The sequence below is a fragment of the Myotis lucifugus genome, unplaced genomic scaffold (assembly GCF_000147115.1).
Source record: "Myotis lucifugus unplaced genomic scaffold, Myoluc2.0 scaffold_115, whole genome shotgun sequence".
NCBI classification, from domain to species: Eukaryota; Metazoa; Chordata; class Mammalia; order Chiroptera; family Vespertilionidae; genus Myotis; species Myotis lucifugus.
The window spans coordinates 1,532,222-1,552,387 of record NW_005871163.1 but is presented as its reverse complement, the minus strand read 5'-3'; the positions used below and the strand labels follow the sequence as shown (position 1 = coordinate 1,552,387).

The window sequence follows — 20,166 nt, the reverse complement described above, 5'->3', positions numbered from 1 at the left end:
CTTTTGGCCTTGGTCCTGTCCTATTTCTAGTGCCTGGCACACAGTAGGTGCTCATATTCAGTATATCAACACCTACCAGATGATATATCCTGATGATATATGCTTTCCAGCAAACAGCCACTTCAAACAAGGAAGGAAAAAGAGGGTAAGATTTTGAGTAAAAGGGCATACAAGGCAGGCAGGCTGAGGCTGAAAGCTGTCACAAAGGCAACCTGGTAATTAGGAAAATACCTTTATTATTTTTGAAATGTTCCAATATTCAATGTAAAAACCATGATAGTGGCTTTTTCACTTCACAAATTATAGAAAATTACTTTCCCCATTCCTTACAGAAACCTCTCCCCACAATCCCCACCAATAAGACAGGGCTCCATTACGGCTGAAGCAGGGCAGGGAGGAGGGGCAGAGAATACGGCAAGTAGAACCAAGGCTCTCTGGCAGCCAGGGGCTTTTCCTGCCCAGTTTGAGTCCCAAAGACCTGTGAGCCCTCTGAGGCAGGCTCAGTCCACGCGTATCTGTGACACACTGAGGCAGGCCTCTGTCTTGAAGGCTGACAGTGGCAGGGGGCCTCCGGCGTGGCACTTGTGCCTGGCAGGCCACAATCAAGGCAGCTTCATGAGAGCGAGATAGGAGGCAGGCCTGCAGCTATAATTAGCAGTTAGTTAATTTTTAGAAAAAGACACTTGAGTTGCTCAGTGTTAGGTTTGTGTTTTTTAATCAGAACTCTGACTCCTTCCTTTCTCATCCATGGTCGGGCACGGGGTTACAGCTGCAGCAGAATGCTGTTTGTTGATTTGAGAAAACTGAAAATGTTTTGTACTTACAAAGGTGGATGGAATTCAAAAACCGATCCCCACCGATTTTTATGAGAAACATGACTATTCCTCTTGAGCGTCTCAAGTCAAAACAAGGCAACCGCCTAGTGATTTATCGTCCCCACTACGCATTTTCCGCCTTCCAGAAGGCATTAGAGAAAGGGCCAACGTCCGCCAGGAGCGATTGTAAACATACCACTGACAGCTTGGACACTTTGTTTTTAAATGCAGCAGGACTTTTTCCTTTGGCCCTGATGGAAAAGCCAACTCCCTAGGGCTGTTTAGGCAGGAGCAGACAGGAGGGCTCCCCAAAACCTATGAGTGAGGGCCCAGTGGTCCCCCTTGGCCGGAGTGTGGCTGGAGCATCATCAAAGGCAATCGATACATTTATGGCATATGAAAATTGTCCTGTGGTCCCCAACTGGCCCGCAGGCTCAACCTGGCTGGATGCGGGGCACGGGAGGTACAAAACAAGGCACATGGTGGAGGTGGTCCCCACTCCAGGCCCAGAGAGATTATCTCTTCGCACGATTCCAAAAGTGTTGGAAAGTGGAGGAGTTGATGACACTCACTATGAGCAGCAGCAGCAGGTACAGGAATATCATGACCGTAAACCAATGGCTGGAAAACCAGGACAGCTGGCTGGAAGCCCTGCTTAAAAGGGAAAAAAGAGTGATGTTGGCAAAATGAGAAAAACATTTTTTTTAAGTGTATGCAACAACTCCTGGCGCAAAGATGAAATGATGAATTTCATCCTCTGAGTGAGCCATGAAATGAAGCTTCGTGCGTTCTCCTTTGCTCGAGAAATCTGAGGCTGTTTGCCCTGGCACTGACACGCCTTTCACCAGAACATGTTCTAAATGTACAAAGACAGCTATGCAGTGAGCTCACCCTGAGCTTCCCTTTTATAGCTGCTCCTCTTGAACCTTCCATGTCCTGTCTTTCCCTAAGCAGGACTTTGGTATCTAACAGAATGACCTCACTCAAGGTGTCTGCCCAGATGGCAGCAGGTGGCAGGCTATTTAGCAAACGTCGTTTCACTTTTAGACACCTACAGATATCAGTCTGTGCTGGGGAAATCCTCCCTGGCCCGCTGGGAGATGATCTACACTGTCCAAGTGTGCACTAAAGAAACATTCCAGGGAGCAGTGGGAAGGAATGGAATTTTCAAATACAAAGAGCCAGATGATTTTAAACCAAAGGATAATGTCCACCAGACTCAGGAATGCTATACAAATTTCCCAAATTTGAGGAGAAGAGGGTTTTTTCCTGGTTTATGAAATCCTGAAGCATGGAACCCACGGGTATGTACAACAGGAGTGGGAAGTATTAAGTGATCCCCTTACCTGTCTTACTTGCTCACCTGCTGCTCATCCCCATGAAAAGCTAGAGCCCAACAATGCAGCAAGATCTCAAAGTGACCTCGACCCTGGAGAACTCTGTACATACCCCCCCCCCCCGCCCCCACCACCACAACCACATTGCTGAGATGGGATGAGGCATCTACCATGGCTTTTAGGAGTCAGAAGGCCTCATCTGCCATTGGGTTCAACACATTCACTTTAAAGATGAAGGTGGCCCGGCCCACATGGCTTAGTGGTTGAGCATCGACCTATGAACCAGGAGGTCATGCCTGGGTTGTGAGCTCGATCCCCAGTAGGGGGTGTGCAGGAGGCAGCCAATCAATGATTCTCTCTCATCATTGATGTTTCAATCTCTCTCTCCCTTCCCCTTCCTCTCTGAAATCAATAAAAATGTATTTTTTTAAAAAATAAAGATGAAGATGAAGCATCTCAGGTCCAGGAGAAGATGGTGGTTCAACAGCCACCATGGAAAGTGACCGAGCTGGGCGGCACCCAATCCCAGCCAGTGTCCAGCCACCACCCTGCCTCTCAGCTTAATCTAATCAATGGGTTTCAGAGTGAAACCATGAGCCTAGGGCTGAGGGGCCCCACGGTCTAGGGCAGCCAATTTGGCTTCATTCAGTCCCTCATGTCACTTGTGTTACGAATCTCTTTGTCTCATTCACTAGAATATATAGTCCTCAAAGGGCCAGGACCACATCTTTTAAAAATATATATATTTTTTATTGATTTCAGAGAGAAAGGGAGAGAGAGAAATATCAATGATGAGAGAATCATTGATCAGCTGCCTCCTGCATGCCCCCCATTGGGGATCGAGCCCGCAACCCGGGCATGTGCCCTGACCAAGAATTGAACTGTGATCTCCTGGTTCATAGGTTGACGCTCAACCACTGAGCCATGCCAGACAAGCCAGGACCACATCTTATATAACCTTATCCTCACTCCTCACCCTGTCTAGCAAAGTGCTTTATATACTTTATACATAGCTGAAGCCTAAAGCTGGAGGAAAGAGGGTGCTGGTAACAAAGAACCCAACACTTTTAATGCAGCCTTCAGTTGTCCTCCTGGGCACGGGCAAGGACCGTCCCTCTTACCTCTTGGCCTGCTTCTGTGAGTACACCAGCAGGTACTTCACTCGCAGGAGCTGGTTGTTGGTGACCACAAAGTACTTTGGAGGGATGTCTCCCCCTTCACTGTGCTTGATTCTCGCCCTCCTGCGATCTATCTCCTTGGAATCTGAATAAGGAAAGTAAAGCACAACTTTACTGGGGGTGGGGTAAGGGATACAATAACAAAAGCAGCAAATTATGAATATAAATGGGTCAAGCCTCCTGGTCTTTGGGGTGGAGAAGCCCCAGCAGGCTGAGGAATAGGTGTGTGTGTGTGTGTGTGTGTGTGTGTGTGTGTGTGTGTGTGTGTGTGAAGCACAGTAAAAAACAGGAGAATCAGCTGGGCCAGTGTGGTTGAGCGTCAACCTATGAACCAGGAGGCCATGGTTTGATTCCTGGTCAGAGCACATGCCTGGGTTGCAGGCTCGATACCCAGTGTGGGGCATTCAGGAGGCAGCCGATCAATGATTCTCTCTGGTCACTGATGTTTCTATCTCTTTCCCCCTCTCCCTTCCTCTCTGAAATCAATACAAATATATTTTTAAAAACACACAGGAGAATCAACAGAGAGACAAATAGGATAAAGAGAAAAAGGAATAGGAAAATAAAGGAGATACGAGGTGGGGGAAACTTGGCTGAACAAGGAAAACAGAGAAAAGCAGCAGATTGATGTTCAAAACAAAAAAATAATCAGGGACGAGGAACAGGACTTGATCGGAGACCTGTCTCTTAGCAGGCATTTTAAATTAGCCATTCTGGATTCGAGCTTCTTAGAACACATCTTCTACTCTTTGTACCAAGGTTTGTTTAAACAAACAAACAGAAACAAAACTTTTAATGCCACGAAAAGCCTTAGCAATTTTTTAAAAAAGCCAAAGCTGTGTGACAGCAGACGTTGCAAGGTTTTGTTTTGATGTTTAATGTCACGGTTTGCAAACTTCCTAAGAATTATAAATGCAAATATTCATGCTGTCTGGTTTAAGAGGTTGGCGTCAGACCTGGGCCCGTTTCTCGGTTCCAGTTGTTTTACATTAGAGGCCAGGAACAGTTTTCTCAATTTTCCTTTTCTCTTTGGAACCAACAGGCCAGTTCTGAAGACCAGAATGACAGTTCTGTGACTCTTCTGCCTTTGCAGGCAAAACAGCAGGGGGTGCCGGGCAAGTAATCTAAGGGACGTATTAGGGAAGTAGACCGAGGCGGCCAGCGAGTCGTCTGCTTCCTGGAAGCCTGGGGTTTACTGTCCGTGGCCTCAGTTGCCTCTCACATCCTCCAAGGGCTCCAGCACACACAAGAGCATCCTGGAGGGACAGGTCTAAACACACGTATTTAGCTTCAATTTGGCAAATATTTTCTGAATGTCAAGTATGAACCAGGCTCCCTACTGATACCAGGTGTCCAAGCCTGACTGAGTCCCATGTCCTGCCCTCAGGAGCCCACATTCTGGCCTCACACACTCACGTTCAGCTTTCACATCTCACTTCCTCCCAAAGCTTTCTCTGAGCATCTGAACCCACCGACTGCTCCGTCGTCTGATCTGCCCGGTGGATCCCCTCACCTGGAACTCTCTACCTACCACCTTATAGTAAGTGACATCTTTTCTATTGTGTGTTCAATACCATAAGGAGACTGCTCACTGCCTGAAGGCAGGCCCCTGTCCTACACTGCTCTGGACTCAGCCCATCCCTTAGCCCGCAATGGGTACTCCACCCAACAGTTGGGCCAACAGCAAGAGCCTCCGCACCCTGAGGCTGCAGCCTAGTTCTGGGCCAAGGGCTCACTCACCTTTCTTCTTGGTTTGGCACTTGACATCTGGATGGTCTATGACCTCACACACAGCCACGCAGCTGAGGATGGGGCCAAGGAGGCTACGCTGCCACCCATAGCCATGGGGGCTATAAATGAGGGCCAGGCTCAAGTCACTGGTGAGGTAGGTCCCTTCCCCGAACAAGGATGTCTAGAATGGCAGAGCCACCAGAAAAGAAACAAGGCTGGGTAAGTATAAAATGGAACAGCAAGGCAACACAAGTCTTTCTTCAACAGAATTATAAACACAACATTTTCAAGCCTTTTTTTTTCCTAGTGAAAAGCATAAATTCAAATAATCCTATGACATCATTATGGGGCTATCGCTAAACACATTCCTATCTGACGACCAGGCGACTGTGGATACACCTGATTAGCCTGGCACACTAGTAGTTCCTGTGGTCAAGGTTGAGTGAGAAAAATATAAGTATTAAAAGTCCAGCCCTAACCGGTTTGGCTCAGTGGATAGAGCATCGGCCTGTGGACTCAAGGGTCCCAGGTTCGATTCCGGTCAAGGGCATGTACCTTGGTTGTGGGCACATCCCCAGTGGGGAGTGTGCAGGAGGCAGCTGATCGATGTTTCTCTCTCATCGATGTTTCTAACTCTCTATCCCTCTCCCTTCCTCTCTGTAAAAAATCAATAAAATATATTAAATAAATAAATAAATAAAAGTTCAGCTTGGTGGGTGTGGCTCAGTGGTTGAGTGTCAACCTATGAACCAGGAGGTCACAGTTCAATTCCGGTCAGGACACATACCCATGTTGCGGGCTCAATCCCCAGTGTGGCGCATGCAGGAGGCAGCCAATTGATGATTCTTTCTCATCATAGATGTTTCTTTCTCTCTCTCTCTCTCTCTCTCTCTCTCTCTCTCTCTCTCTCCCTCTTCCTTCCGCTCTGAAATCAATAAAAAATATATTTTTTAATTAACAGGGTGTTAATTTAAAAAAAAAAAAAGAGTCCAAACAGACCCAAGTTTAAATTCTGCCTATACCTCCAACAAGCTGGCAAGTTATAAAAACTCTCTGGCTGGGGGGTGGGAGTGGCCGGAGAGAGGTCAATGGAGGGAAAAGGATTCATAGTAATACTTTAAACAATAAAGAATTTAAAACAAACAAACTCTCTGGGTCTCAGTTTCTGCATTTACAAAATGGTGATAATAGTGTCTCCTTCATGCCAAAACCGGTTTGGCTCAGTGGATAGAGCGTCGGCCTGCGGACTGAAGGGTCCCAGGTTCGATTCCGGTCAAGGGCATGTACCTGGGTTGCGGTCACATCCCCAGTGGGAGATGTGCAGGAGGCAGCTGATCGATGTTTCTCTCTCATCGATGTTTCTAACTCTCTATCTCTCTCCCTTCCTCTCTGTAAAAAATCAATAAAATATATTTAAAAAAAAAATAGTGTCTCCTTCATAAGGTCATGGATGAGGATTCAATGAGATAATGTATATAAAGCATCGATCAGGACTCCTGGCACATGAGAGGGGTGGGCACTCCAGCACAGAATCTTGTGTGGTAGTATATGCAGTAATTCCTGCTACATGAAATGCATGAGCATGGTTACACTGATGGGCTGGCAGAAGCAAAATAATACTCGTATGTACTAGGAGGGGGATTGCACCTTAAGGGGAAGCAATCTGAGTCATTACTTAGAAAGGAAATGAATCTCTCAGACCAGAAACTATAACTGAATGAAGAAGCCTATAGGAGAGTCAGGGTAAGTTTTACTCTTTGTATTGGTGTTGACCTAGAAAATGTCCAAAAATCTAGAAGGCAGCTCCCTGGTGGTAGGTGCTAACTTGGAGCCCTCCATGAGGAAGCATGCCAGGTGAGAGACAAGGATCTCGGGTTAAATACCTCCAGTTGAGCTTACAGAAGGCATTGCAAACAAATCCTTGCCCATGGTAGACATCAATAATCAACCATGATGGCCAACATAAAAATATCAATGATGGTATTCATTCACACTGGCTCAGAATCCTTCTCAATGCGACATCCAGGTAGCTGCTACCCAGGGCAGCTGTTATTCTGGGGCCACAGCATCAGTATCACAAGACAATGAGTGGACTCTAACAGCACACGGAACATCCTATGCTTGGGAATTGAGAAATGTCTTGTCTGGTGGCACCAGACTTCCACAATTCTAAGCCAATTCAGTGACGCTTAAGGGATGTGAAACAAGCCTTTGCTTGGCCTTTGGAAAGCCCCGTGCTGGGTTAGGCAGAGTTCCCGTGTCTTAAAATCCTGCACAGACCTCTCCAAGGATACTGAATGTCCTCTGATCTGACCCCACGTCCATTCTCCCCTCTGCCTGTATATATACACCTTCTAGACTCCAGAACCTCAAGCATGGCTGCAGTGAGCAGAAGAGTGGGAAACTTGGGGTATCTCTACCATGAGAGCAATCCCACAGCTTCAACTGGCAGACGTCCCACTGAAAATCCAGACAGAAGAGGCAAGAGCAGACACTTTAGCAAAGGATTCTGATGAGATGCTGCTAAGTAGCAAAATCCCTGGGGGACTGAAGTGAAGGTCTGGTGTACAAGACTGTAATCTGCAGGCAACTTCAGGCTGGCTCTGCTGTGGAGGGAGCCCGGGATTCCAGTAGCCTGGCCGAAATAATCAGCTGAAAGCCAGTGTAAACAAGCTCGTCATCCTCAGCAAAACCTAACTGCACTAATTGCTAATCTGCTGCAGCGCTGCTGGGAAGACTCTCCCGCTCCAGGATGCATCAGCCACAGGTCAGCCTGCGGCTCAGGGAGCCAGCCCCTCAGGCATGGCAGGTGCTGCATGACCGGAGGAAAGGCTGCAGCACTGCTACTACCCAAATTCCTAGAAAAGCAGTGTCCTTGGTGCTTAGTACAGGAAGACCTTTTGCATGCATGGGCTGTTTCAATCCTCTCAGCTCACCAGAAGGTGGGTAATGGTATCCTATTGTACAGATGAGGACACTGAGGCTCAGAGAGTTTAAAACAATCTGCACAGGCTGCAGAGCTGCTAAGGTGGTCTTTTTGGCTCCTGTCTGTACTCTCCCCTACACTTCACAGAGAGGCAAAAAAGTGCCAGCGGAGCCCTCGCTGGTATGGCCCAGTTCGTTGGCCATCATCCCGTGCACTGAAAGGTTGCCAGTTTCATTCCCAGTAGGGCACATGCCCGGGTTGCAGGCTCAATCCCCAATAGGAGGCAGCCAATCGATGCTGTGCTCTCACATCGATGTTTCTTTCTGTAAAAATCAATTTTAAAAAGCTTTTTTTAAAAAAATGTGCCCTCACTGGTTGAGTGTCGACCTATGAACCATGCCTGGGTTGGGGCTCAATCCCCAGTGTGGGTCATGCAGGAGGCAGCCAATCAATAGTTCTCTTTTATCATTGATGTTTCTCTCTCTCTCTCCCTTCCTCTCTGAAATCAATAAAAATGTATATTTTTTTAAACTGTGCCAGTGGAGTAGGGGTTGTTGACACTGTTTTGACTCTTTAAAAAGGGAGGACACTAAGGAGAGGAAGCAAACTCAAGGAGGGAGGGAAAGGACCCCTCCCTGGCACTTCCCCCAATTTCTCCAAGGGCAGGCTGTGTTGGAGTGACCCCTAGAGCAGTGTTTCTCAAACTTCAAAATACAAAGAGATCACCTGGGGAGCTGGCCTGGGGTGGGCCCTGAGATTCTACTTGTCCAACAAGCTCCAGGTGATGTGGTGCCACTGGTCCAGGAACCATGCTGAGTGGTGAGGGTTGACCACACACTGGATCACCTGGTGAGCTTTACAAGCATGCTGCTGTCTGGACCTGACTCCCAGAGATGCTTCTCAAACTGCCATCAGTATAGGGATCACCTGGAGATCTTGTTAATATGCAGGTTCTGATTCAGAAGGTCCAGGTGGGCCCAGGATTCTGCATTTTCACAGGCGCCCAGCTGCTGCTGGTCTGTGGCCCACATTTTGAGTGGCAAGGACTTAGGGAACCTACCCCTTCCCACCCTTTACCCGCTCTGACCCACCAACCCCCCCAAATGTCAGCAGGCTTAGGCCCCACCTTGTTCAGGTGGCAGTGCAGGCCATTGTGGATGATGGAATGGAAGTTTTCTAGGCGGCTCCCATGGAAGGCGTAGATTAGGTCTCGTTCTCCTTTGGTCTCATAAAATTTGGCATTCGCTGGGTCCGAGTACTCGATTTCAAATAGGAAGTCCGGCACAGGGACAGGAGTGTGAGGGGCACCAGTCAGCTTTTGGATCTTTTCAAACTTGAAAACATGAAGGGAGTCGAAATTTTATTTGGGAAGCTGGTAAAATGTGCTGCCAACATGGCGTCCTAAAGCCTTGGGCTTAAAGTCTAATGGACTCTGTTCATGAGGACAACTGGTTTCATGAGAATAAAGACATCAACTTATAAACAAGCTCAGAGCTTACAGCTCAAGACTGCCTCCTCTGATGTTTTTCCCTACAATAGGCTGAGAAGCATGCATTGTTCCTTCTAACTAAAGATCACTCTTCATTTTCATAACTTTCACATCTATTTCCTATATTCCATCTTTACAATCATCTCAGGAGGTAGAAAGGTGTGATAAATGGCAAAAATGGCCACATATTTTTCCTCCCACCCCTCTGCAATGTGACTTTGCAGGTGGAATTCCACCAAGATTCCATCAAGAGATGGAAACTATTTCACTCCCCCTTTAATTTGGACTTGGCCATGCGACTTGCCAATGGGACCTATGGCAGACAGAGGCTTGAAAAGGACTTGCCCCTCCTTGTCTGCTGCTGGGAACCTTTACCCTTCACTGCCATGTGAACAACCCCTGCTAGCCTATAGGACAGGGATGGCGAACCTTTTGAGCTTGGTGTGTCAGCATTTTGAAAAACCCTAACTTAACTCTGGTGCCGTGTCACATATAGAAATGTTTTGATATTTGCAACCATAGTAAAACAAAGATTTATATTTTTGATATTTATTTTATATATTTAAATGCCATTTAACAAAGAAAAATCAACCAAAAAAATGAGTTCACGTGTCACCTCTGACACGCGTGTCATAGGTTCGCCATCACTGCTATAGGAGGATGAGTGCCTCATAGAGGAAGGCCCAACCACAGCAGCCATCCCAGCTGAAGCCCCAGGCATATAAGTGAGGCTACCCTAGATCACCCAGCCCCAGGTAAGCCAGCCCCACCCAGAAGGACCACCCAACCAACCCACAGAATCATGAGAAATAATCAGTGTTGTTTTAAGCCACTAGGTTTTTGGGGGATGGTTTGTTATGAGGCAAAAAAAAAACCTACTTGATATAAAAGGGTGAGCTATTTCCTACGGGGGCAATGATCCTCTTTAGGGCAGAAACCACATCATTTCAGTGATTTCCAAACAGGTAAGTCACAGTCTATGGAGAAGGCGAAGTTTTCTCTGGGTTGTGATTAAATAAGAAAAATTAGGGCGGCCCTGGCTGGTAGCTCAGCTGGTTAGAGCATCATCCTGAGACACCAAGGTTGCAGATTCAATCCCCAGACAGGGCACATATAAGAATAAACCATCCACCCGGCATGGCTCAGTGGTTGAGCGTCAACCCATGAACCAGAAAGTCATGGTTCAATTCCTGGTCAGGACAAATGCCCAGGTTGTGGGCTTGATCCCCAGTGGGGGGTGTGCAGAAGGCAGCCGATCAATGATTCTCTCTCATCATTGATGTTTCTATTTCTCTCTCCTTCCTCTCTGAAATCAATAAAAATATTTTTTAAAAAATAAACCAATGAATGCATAAATAAGTGGAACAACAAATCAATGTCTTTCTTTCTCTCTCTCTTTCTCTCTCTCTCCCTTTCTCTTTTCAAAATCAGTCAATAAAATTTTTTTAAAAATATATTTTATTGATTTTTTACAGAGAGGAAGGGATAGGGATAGAGAGTCAGAAACATTGATGAGAGAGAAACATCGATCAGCTGCCTCCTGCACGCCCCCGACTGGGGATGTGCCCGCAACCAAGGTACATGCCCCTGACCGGAATCGAACCTGGGACCCTTAAGTCCGCAGGCCGACGCTCTATCCACTGAGCCAAACCGGTTAGGGCAATAAAATTTTTAAAGAGAAAATTTAGGTCAATGTAATAGATATATATTTACATATATTTAATACATATTTTATACACACACACACTGCTGTAAGGTTGCCATGACCCTTTCTTTGGAAGAACTGTTCTCTATTCTAAGGTCAGGACCATCCTCTTTTGTGTTAAAACATCCTTTTATAAAATGATGGTACATGGTAGGCTAATGTCCTTGCTTGGGTCAATAAAAAGCTGGTAATCCTGGATGCCAACACTCCATATTTTAATGGAAGTCAACTTGTCCATAATCCAAAGTCAAGGAGCTATTATCTTATCTACTTTACCTGCAGCAATATCTAGTAGGTGCCTGATGCCCATATGAGGAATGAATAAATCTCAATTTAACAGATGACAAAAGTAAAACCCAGAGATCACCTAAGAGTTAACAGTCCAGCCTGGACCCAAATATCTCCCACTGACTCCCACTCCAGGGCTCTTTGTTATTTTCCCTCCCAACACAGATGGATGTCCCCAGACACCAGAATCCAAGACATCAAATTCTATGCCACTTAAGGATTTCCGTCTTTAGCAGGAGCTTGTAAAACTGAATGCTCTTACGTTAAAATGGATTAATTAAGTGAAGAACAGTACCGATAAGCCCCTGCTGCCTCTCAGAGGAAAGAGCACCAGATTGCGGATCTGCCATCCCACACTCTGGTCCTTGCTATCCCAGCGTGTCCTGGGAGATCTGGTCAGGCAAGGGACACCAAATTATGGAATGTCTGGTCTATGCCAAAAACTATACTGGGAGTGACACACATTCCGTTATAGCTCCCCTCTGAGGTACCTATTAATATTCTCAGTTTACAAATGGGGAAAGGAAGACCCAATTATGGGTAGAAGTGGAGTTCAGTTTTTTTAAATTAATTTTTAGAGAGAGAAGAAGGGAGAGGGAGAGAGAGAGAAAGAAACATCAATGCTGAGAATCACCAATTGGCTGCCTTGTGCACACCCCCTTCTAGGGATTGAGCCCACAACCCAGGCATGTGCACTGACTGGGAATCGAATCAGCAACCTCTTTGGTGCATGGGTCAATGCTCAACCACTGAGCCACACCGGCCAGGCATGGTGGAAGTGGAATTTAAACCCAGAGCATGAGGTTTTCCGATACTTCAGGCTCTGCCTCTCTGTTTGCTAACACCTGGATTAGGCCCATGTTTCTTAAAATGTGGTCAAGGGCCTACCCTTATCAGAATTACCTGGGCTGCTTGTGATACCCAACATGTATAGAGCCCTTAGCATGTGCCCTTACACATTGTTCTAAGTGTGAAAATTCATTCCATTCTCACAGCCATTTCCCTGATGGAAGTATACTATTCGTAGCCCCATTTCATAGATGAGAAAACTGGGGTACTGAAATGTACCAAGAAACCTGCTCAAGGTCACACAGCTAGTAGGAGGGAGAACACAGCTTTGCACTGCCAGTGTGCAAGTTCCTGGGCCCCACTTCAGACACAGAATCAGAATCTCTGGGGGCAAGGTGCAGGAATCTGCATTTGCAATAAGCTGCCTGGGTTATTTGGTGCACAAGGAGGTCCTAGGAACCTGTGATCCTACAGATCAAAGTCTCACCTCTGACTTCCCTGCACTGTGGACTGTCAGGACCTTTGAGGATAAAATCCAGCTCAGCAGGTCCCAGGCCCGTTTGTCTTTATCTTCAGAGGACTGGAGAAGCTCTTTCAGGTTGGGTAACCTGCTGGCATCTGCAAGCTGAAGTGAGGAAAACCTCCATTAGCAAGGATCCTAGACAAAATGAGAAGCAGGAGCCCTCTAGCGGTAAGACAGCAACCTGCACTTCTTCCAGGTCATGAATTTCCTAAGAGGAGAGACATGTACAGGTCTGTGATCCCCTTTCCAAAGAACATCCAACTCCAAGTGCTCCAAACACTGCAAGGTTTTGTAACTCGTTTGGTACAAAACCTGACCTCAACTGATGTGAGGATCGTTCAATCTTTATTTTTCCCACTTCATGTTACATTTTGCTGTAGGAATATTAACTCTGATCCTGAGATGCCACCTCGCTGGAGGTTTTATCAAATACATGATATATACGAGGGTGGGTAAAGGGTTAGCAAAGCATGAGAAAATGACCTGCAGTTAATTTCCTGTCAGCCTGTTTCCCTGGAGGCTGGATAAAGGAAGTTTCCCTGGAGGCTGGGCAACTACATACATAACCAGGCAAGGCTGCTTATGGTAAAAATGACCCAGAATAGTAAGCGGCACCTACACTGGGAGAAACTGCAAGTGGGGAACCCATGGTTTGAGGTTTCCCTGAAAGTGGTGACTTTTTGTGAGGCCCTGGCAGCTATGTCTACGGCGTTCTTACAAGAGAGACCGGTCTCTGTAAAACATGGGGCTTCATTCGGCCAAAGCAGTTCCTACACCCACCCGACATGAACCTCTTTTTACACATGAGCTGTCACCCTCAGGACAAAGCCTGGAGCCTGGAACTCTGTGTGGACTGCTCCAAGGACTTCCGCAGAAACAGAACCCCTGCTGTAAGTTGCAACCCGTCCTAGGGCCTTGTGATTTAGGCTGGTGCCCGTGTGGCCCGCTATAGATGCCAGTTTAGTTGTATCGTTACACCACATTGTTGCCTTTGTAAAATTGGGTAGCATCTGAATTCTGAAACACATTTGGTGCAGGTTTTCGGTTAAGGGACTGGGGATCTGGACGGACAGATAGCTACAAGGTAACTGTAGCTTTTGCTCAGAAATGATGACTAGAAGCCAAATCTCCCTAGCGTGGTTTTTTAAAACATCACCGTACACAGGTGCCATCTGTGAACATGCCTTGGGTTGCACCACCTCCAAAGTTTGCTCACTCAGTCCCCTGGAATGCCCCTTCCCCTACTTCTACCAACCCAGGCACCCCTTTCTCTAAACCCCAACAGCACTCATCCCCTCTTCTCTCTCCCCAGTATGGCCAGGATTCCTAGAGGCCAGGGACAGTCATGTATTTTTCTAATCCTCCACTTTCCTGGACACAGGGGGAAAAGCAGACAGATCTGGGTTTGAATCTCTGCTCCCCTGCCCTTTTATTTATTTATTTATTTTTTTTTTTAGAATAGTTTACTGATTTTTAGAGAGGAAGGGAGAAGAGAGATACATCAATTGAGAGTGTAACATCCATCGGCTGCCTCCTTCACGCCACTTCCCCACCTCCCAGCCCCCTTCCCCAGGGTGTCTTTAAACAAAGCACCGGACCTGTCTGGCCTCAGTCTCCTCTCTAACATGGGAAGCCCACTATCTCCATATCAGGTTGACAAGAAGTTAAAGAAAGTAGCAGATTATCAGAGCCTGGTTTATATATGTTCATTTCTTTTCTTTTCTTTTTTCTTATATTTCTCCCTGACAACACTCCCAAACACACTTTTACTGGGGATGTAGCTGGTGCTTCATGAATATCAGTGTGTTTTTTCCATTTACAACCACTGATGATTTTTTTTAACTCTGTACTTGAAAATGAGAAACATTTCAGGGCTGCTTTATTCCTCTCTCTTCCAAAGATTCAATCAATAGCTTCAGACTTCTAATAAAACTACCTGTACATATCTCGTGAGCAGTAGTTTTTAACAAGCACATGGGCCCTAGCTGGTTTGGCTCAGTGGATAGAGTGTCAGCCTGCAGACTGAGGGTCCCGGGTTCAAATCCGGGTTCAAGGCCACATGCCTGGGTTGTGGCCCGATCCCCAGTATGGGGTGTGCAGGAGGCAGCCGATCAATGATTCTTATCATTGATGTTTCTATCTCTCTCTCCCTCTCTCTTCCTCTCTGAAATCAATAAAAATATATTTTAAAAAAAGCACATGGGTGTGTAAATGCTTCACGAGTGTTGGTGCTATTCAGTGGGGAGGAAGAAAGGTAAGTAATTGTGACTTAAACCTCCACTGTCATAACAAAGATGCATACAAGCTACTGAGGAGACCGAGTGGGACTTGTGTTGGGTAGAGGCTGAGGGACAGGGGGTGGTCAGGCAAGGCGTTGGCAGAGGAGGTGCTGTGTGACCTGGGTAGTGCAGCGTGAGGTCAGGGCAGTGGATGGGACGTGGTTACTTGTGAAGGCTCTCCTCCCAGGCAGAGTAGCCTGGGTCCAAATCTGGGTTCTCATACCCACCACGAGCTGTGTGACCTGGGTGAGTGGCTTGATCTCCTGTGTCTTGGTTTCCTCAAATACATAATTGGGATAATATTAGTAGCCATTTCCCAGGATCTCTGTGCCAGTTAATCAAGTTAAACAAGTATAGTGCTTAGAGCAGTGGTTCTCAGCCTTCTGGCCCTTTAAATACAGTTCCTTGTGTTGTGACCCAACCATAAAATTATTTTCGTTGCTACTTCATAACTGTAATGTTGCTACTGTTATGAATCGTAATGTAAATATCTGATATGCAGGATGGTCTTAGGCGACCCCTGTGAAAGGGTCATTCGACCGCCAAAGGGGTCGCCACCCACAGGTTGAGAACTGCTGGCTTAGAGCAAAAGGAGGCATTAGGTACTCTAATGTTAGTGGGACTGCCATGTGGTTGTCATAATTAACTGCAGGTGGTTGGTGTGGCGGGAGCCTAGAGTGTGGGGAAAGAAGAGGAGAGAGGAACAGGAGTCAGAAGGTGAGGTCAGCCTTCGAAGGCCTTGGACACCCCCCGGAGGTCTCTGGGCTTTGTTCTATAGGCAATACAGAGCCACTAAGGCAGCGGTTCTCAACTTGTGGGTCGTGACCCCTTTGGCGGTCGAACGACCCTTTCACAGGGGTCGCCTAAGACCATCCTGCGTATCAGATATTTACACTACGATTCATAACAGTGGCAACATTACAGTTATGAAGTAGCAACGAAAATAATTTTATGGTTGGGTCACAACATGAGGAACTGTATGTATTTAAAGGGCCAGAAGGTTGAGAACCACTGCACTAAGGGTACCTGACGCTGTGTTCCAAATGGTGCTGCTGCCTGCCCAGTCCAAAGGACACCTCCCAGCATCCTGTGACCTCACCTGTCCTGCTTTTCTACTCCTGGTCCACACTTGTTATCCCAAAGCCAGAGCTGAGTCTGCTCTCCCACAATCACCGTCCCCATCACTCCTGTTCTCAAATTCCACCTGTGAGCCGCAGCCCTTACCAACAGTCCAGACCTGGGTACAGAGAGCCCTACAAAACGACGGTCAGCTAAGCCAGGTCAGTCTGGGGAAGGGGAAGAGACTGCTCCCAGCTCTGAGATCAACCCATCACGTGAGCGCCCTCGCCCTCGGGGACAGCCCTCTTCCAGGGCTAGGCCCTCCCACTGCTGCCCTCCCTGTGTGTCCTGCTGGGCTCCTCTCTTTGCTACTATTTAACCCTCAACTGGCCTTCCTCAAGTCCTATTTCACTTTTCAGGCTACTCTGAAAAATACATCTGCTCCAACAAGTTAACAGGATTCTTTTTCTTCTTGTGACCAAAACCTGTCTGCATGTTAGCAGTGCCTTTTGGGGACCAGGAACACAAATAGGGCTGTCCCGTAAAATACAGCCTGCCCAGTTGAATTTGAATTTCAGATAAAAAACAAAATAAAGTGTTTACTATAAGTATAACCCGTGCAATAATTATAGCATACTTCACACTTTAAAAATTATGTGTTGCTCCTCTGAAATTCAAATTTAAATAGGTGGCCTATATTTCTTTTTGCTAGTCTAGCAACTCTGTCCTTCACAAGGCCCTTGGGAATCTGTTCTGGCTTCTCTGCCTAACAGTACCTCCTGAAACATCTCACCTGCTCCCTACACCATTCCTCAAGTTCCCTATGTCTTTCCCTCTCTTGCTTCTGCAGCTGCCCAGGATGAGAGTCTGCTCAGTCTTCAAGGCCAGCCTAAAGTCACTGACCCTAACCCTGACCACTCCCAACCTCTAGGCTCCCCTGTGCTCTATGCTAGGTCAGGGGTCACTGTTCAACACAGCCCTCAAGTTGGTACTTGACTCTCTCCACACTTGTTATCCCAAATGCTTCCTGAGGGCCAACTCCATCATGTGTATTCTGGAGCCCCAGCAGTCAGCTAGAACCTGGCACGGAGATCAGAGCAAGATGGTAAAAGCTAATATTTATTGAGGCCTTATCACATGCCAGGCACTGGGCTAAAAGCTGTGCACACGTCATCTCATTTTATCCTCACAACAACCTATCAGAAAGGGGAGGAACCCGGGGCTTGGAGAGGTCAAGCACCTTGCCTAGGGTCCTGCAGCTCTTCAGTGGCAGGGCCAGGAAGCCAGGCAGCCCGACTCTAAGGTCTGTTCTCTGTGATTCCATTTATAATGGACTAAATATCTTAGCCCAAAGGAGCAGTTCCCACAGAGCTTTAAGAAGCTGCTTGGGAAGCCAATCACCTATGTTTCTGGAGTCTCCCACCCCCACATAATAAAGCAAAACAGCTACCAGCTGTGCCTAGGCCCTGTCGGTAGCTACCAGCTGTGCCTAGGCCCTGTAGGTAGCTACCAGCTGTACCTAGGCCCTGTAGGTAAGGAGGAAGATGTATGTCAGGTGAAGTACAAAGCAGAGTCAGGAGACACAAAACCCTCCATAGAGACAAGCATTACAAACCACTGTTCATGACAGTGGAAGGCATTTACCAATAACCAGATTGAGGAGAATAAGTGTTCAGGAGGAAGGCAGGCATTTCTAGGGGGTGGGGAAGAAGGCCGCGGGAAGGGTATACAGGCAGGTAGGATAGGAATGGGACCTGGTGTAAAGGGGAGAATTTTGAGAGGCAGAGAGAGAGAGAGAGCACTCCCAGTGGAAAGAGCTTAGCAGAGAGGCAGTGACGTGAACAATGCCTTAGTCCCAAAATATGGCCCCAGGCTCAAATGCCCCAGAGCCAGAGGGGTGATGAAAATGAGTAAGGGGAGAGTCTAAGAAAGCGGTGAGGGCTGTGTTGAACAGTGACCCCTGGCCTAGCACAGGGCCCAGCCACCAAACTCCAGTTCCAGCTGGTGTCTGCCCAAGAGTGACCTCCACCCAGGCAGTGGAGTCTCAGATATTTTTTTATTTTTAAAAGAAATGAGCAAGCTGCATTTTTTTAACTTCCCAATTTCTAAAAGGCTAGAGAACAACCTGTCATCCCACAGAACATATGTCTGTCTGCAGCCTCTACTCTGGGGAACAAGGAAGGATTCCGGTGAAGAAGTGGCTCAGGGAGCCTGAGTGCTGGGCAGTGCTGGGCAGTCCAAGGTTTAAGAAAGGAAGTCTCTCAGGAAAGAGGTGGTTTGCGTGACAGAGACCAAGGGCAGGAACCAGCAGGGGAAGCAGAGAAGAGAGAGGACTGATGACCCTGGAAGGAGACAATTCAACCTCCTGGCTTTGAGTTGGGTGGTGACAGTCCATCCCAGCGGACACTTTGCAACCGCCCAGATCACATTCTCCTGGGGAGGAGGCCCAGGAATCTGTGTACAGAAGCTGCCACAGGTGCTTCTTATCACCAGGCTTGGATGATAAGCACTGCTGTCCCAGAAGGGCTGGCAGCAGGAAAGAGAGAACATCTGCAAAAAATCCTTGTGGTTCAGTTGGTTGAGCATTGTCCTGTGCCCCGAAAGGCTGCTGGTTTGATTCCTGGTCAGAACACATACCTGGGTTGTGGGTTCAGTCCCTGGTCCGAGCACATACAGAAGGCAACCAATATCTTGCTCTCCCTCTCATGTCCTCGGGTGAGGATTTTAGAAAAATAAAAAAAAAAGAGCCCTTGTCTAGGAAGATGCCGGAGGTCATAATTACTAGATGTGGGTGGAGGTGCTGGAAGGAAATGAACCAAAGGTACAGCCAAGGTCACCGGCCTCAGGACCAAAGTGACAACTGTAACAGTGGGTGGGAGGGGACGGATGGAGCCGACAGGATGCCAAGATGAGGCTGGAAAGGCAGACACTGCAGTTGCATACAGGTGCACCTGGCTTTGCCCAAAGCTAAGGTATGACAATCCAGTCACTAAAACAGCCTGGGGTGAGATCTACTTTACAGGAGAACTCTTCACAAAAGAGGTCATCGTGGGGATCCTTTAGAGGAGTCCCCACCCTGGCTACACGCCAGCAACACCTGGGAGCTGGAGGGTGGTCTGCTCCCAGCACATGTACTGATTACCTGATGGGAAGATGAAATGAGTTCCACATAGAAACCGCTCAGGACAGTGCCCAGCGAGTGGTAGGGGCTATCAGCACTGAATAAGTGTTAGGGTCTATACCAGGGGTGGGCAAACTTTTTGACTCGAGGGCCACAATGGGTTCTTAAACTGGACCGGAGGGCCGGAACAAAAGCATGGATGGAGTGTTTGTGTGAACTAATATAAATTCAAAGTAAACATCATTACATAAAAGGGTACGGTCTTTTTTTTTTTTAGTTTTATTCATTTCAAACGGGCCGGATCCGGCCCGCGGGCCGTAGTTTGCCCACGGCTGCTCTATACTATTATTATTATCAAATGTCCCTTTCTACTGCTCACCAATCTGCAGAGGAACGGCATACATTTCCGGGATGGTTGGGAAGGGAGGAGGTGGTTTCTACTGGAAAGATAAATCCCACCCCTGGATCCTCCACATCCACCATCCCATAGGCTGAGGAATCCTTCTAGCCACACACTCACCGCCAGTCACATCACATCATACCTATGCCTGTATCCATATCTTGTCATATCTGTATATTCCACTTCCCTCTTCAGATATCATCTTTGGAGAACAGGGAAATATAAAGGTAACCTGAGAGACTGAGAACTTTAACTTGAAATACCAAGTATGAACCTAAATTGATACTTATTGATTGGACTAAATCTAATTGTTATCACTGCCTCACTACCAGTAAGTGGGTGCTCATGGAAAATGATCAAATCGCCCTAACCGGTTTGGCTCAGTGGATAGAGCGTCGGCCTGTGGACTCAAGCGTTCCAGGTTCGATTCTGGTCAAGGGCATGTACCTTGGTTGCGGGGTACATCCCCAGTAGGGAGTGTGCAGGAGGCAGCTGATTGAAGTTTCTCTCTCATCTGATGGTTCTC

General features: G+C 47.2%; 1 protein-coding gene across 4 annotated transcripts in view; it reads right to left on the bottom strand.

Annotated features, from left to right (window-relative positions):
• Window positions 1–216: 216 nt before the first annotated feature.
• The window catches only part of PARP16 (poly(ADP-ribose) polymerase family member 16), a 25,528-nt gene continuing 5,578 nt past the window's right edge, over window positions 217–20,166 (bottom strand). Inside the window, exons 2-6 of one of the 4 annotated variants that reach the window (XM_006093389.3) lie at window positions 12,746–12,883; window positions 9,114–9,320; window positions 5,071–5,242; window positions 3,274–3,415; window positions 217–1,469 (exon numbers count right to left, since the gene is read on the bottom strand). In XM_006093389.3, the coding sequence (XP_006093451.1) occupies window positions 1,331–1,469; window positions 3,274–3,415; window positions 5,071–5,242; window positions 9,114–9,320; window positions 12,746–12,883 (798 nt within the window). In that variant the 3' untranslated portion in view covers window positions 217–1,330. The remainder of the gene's footprint in view (window positions 1,470–3,273; window positions 3,416–5,070; window positions 5,243–9,113; window positions 9,321–12,745; window positions 12,884–20,166) is intronic. The other 3 variants (XM_006093390.3, XM_023757843.1, XM_023757844.1) reach the window with 3 other exon arrangements.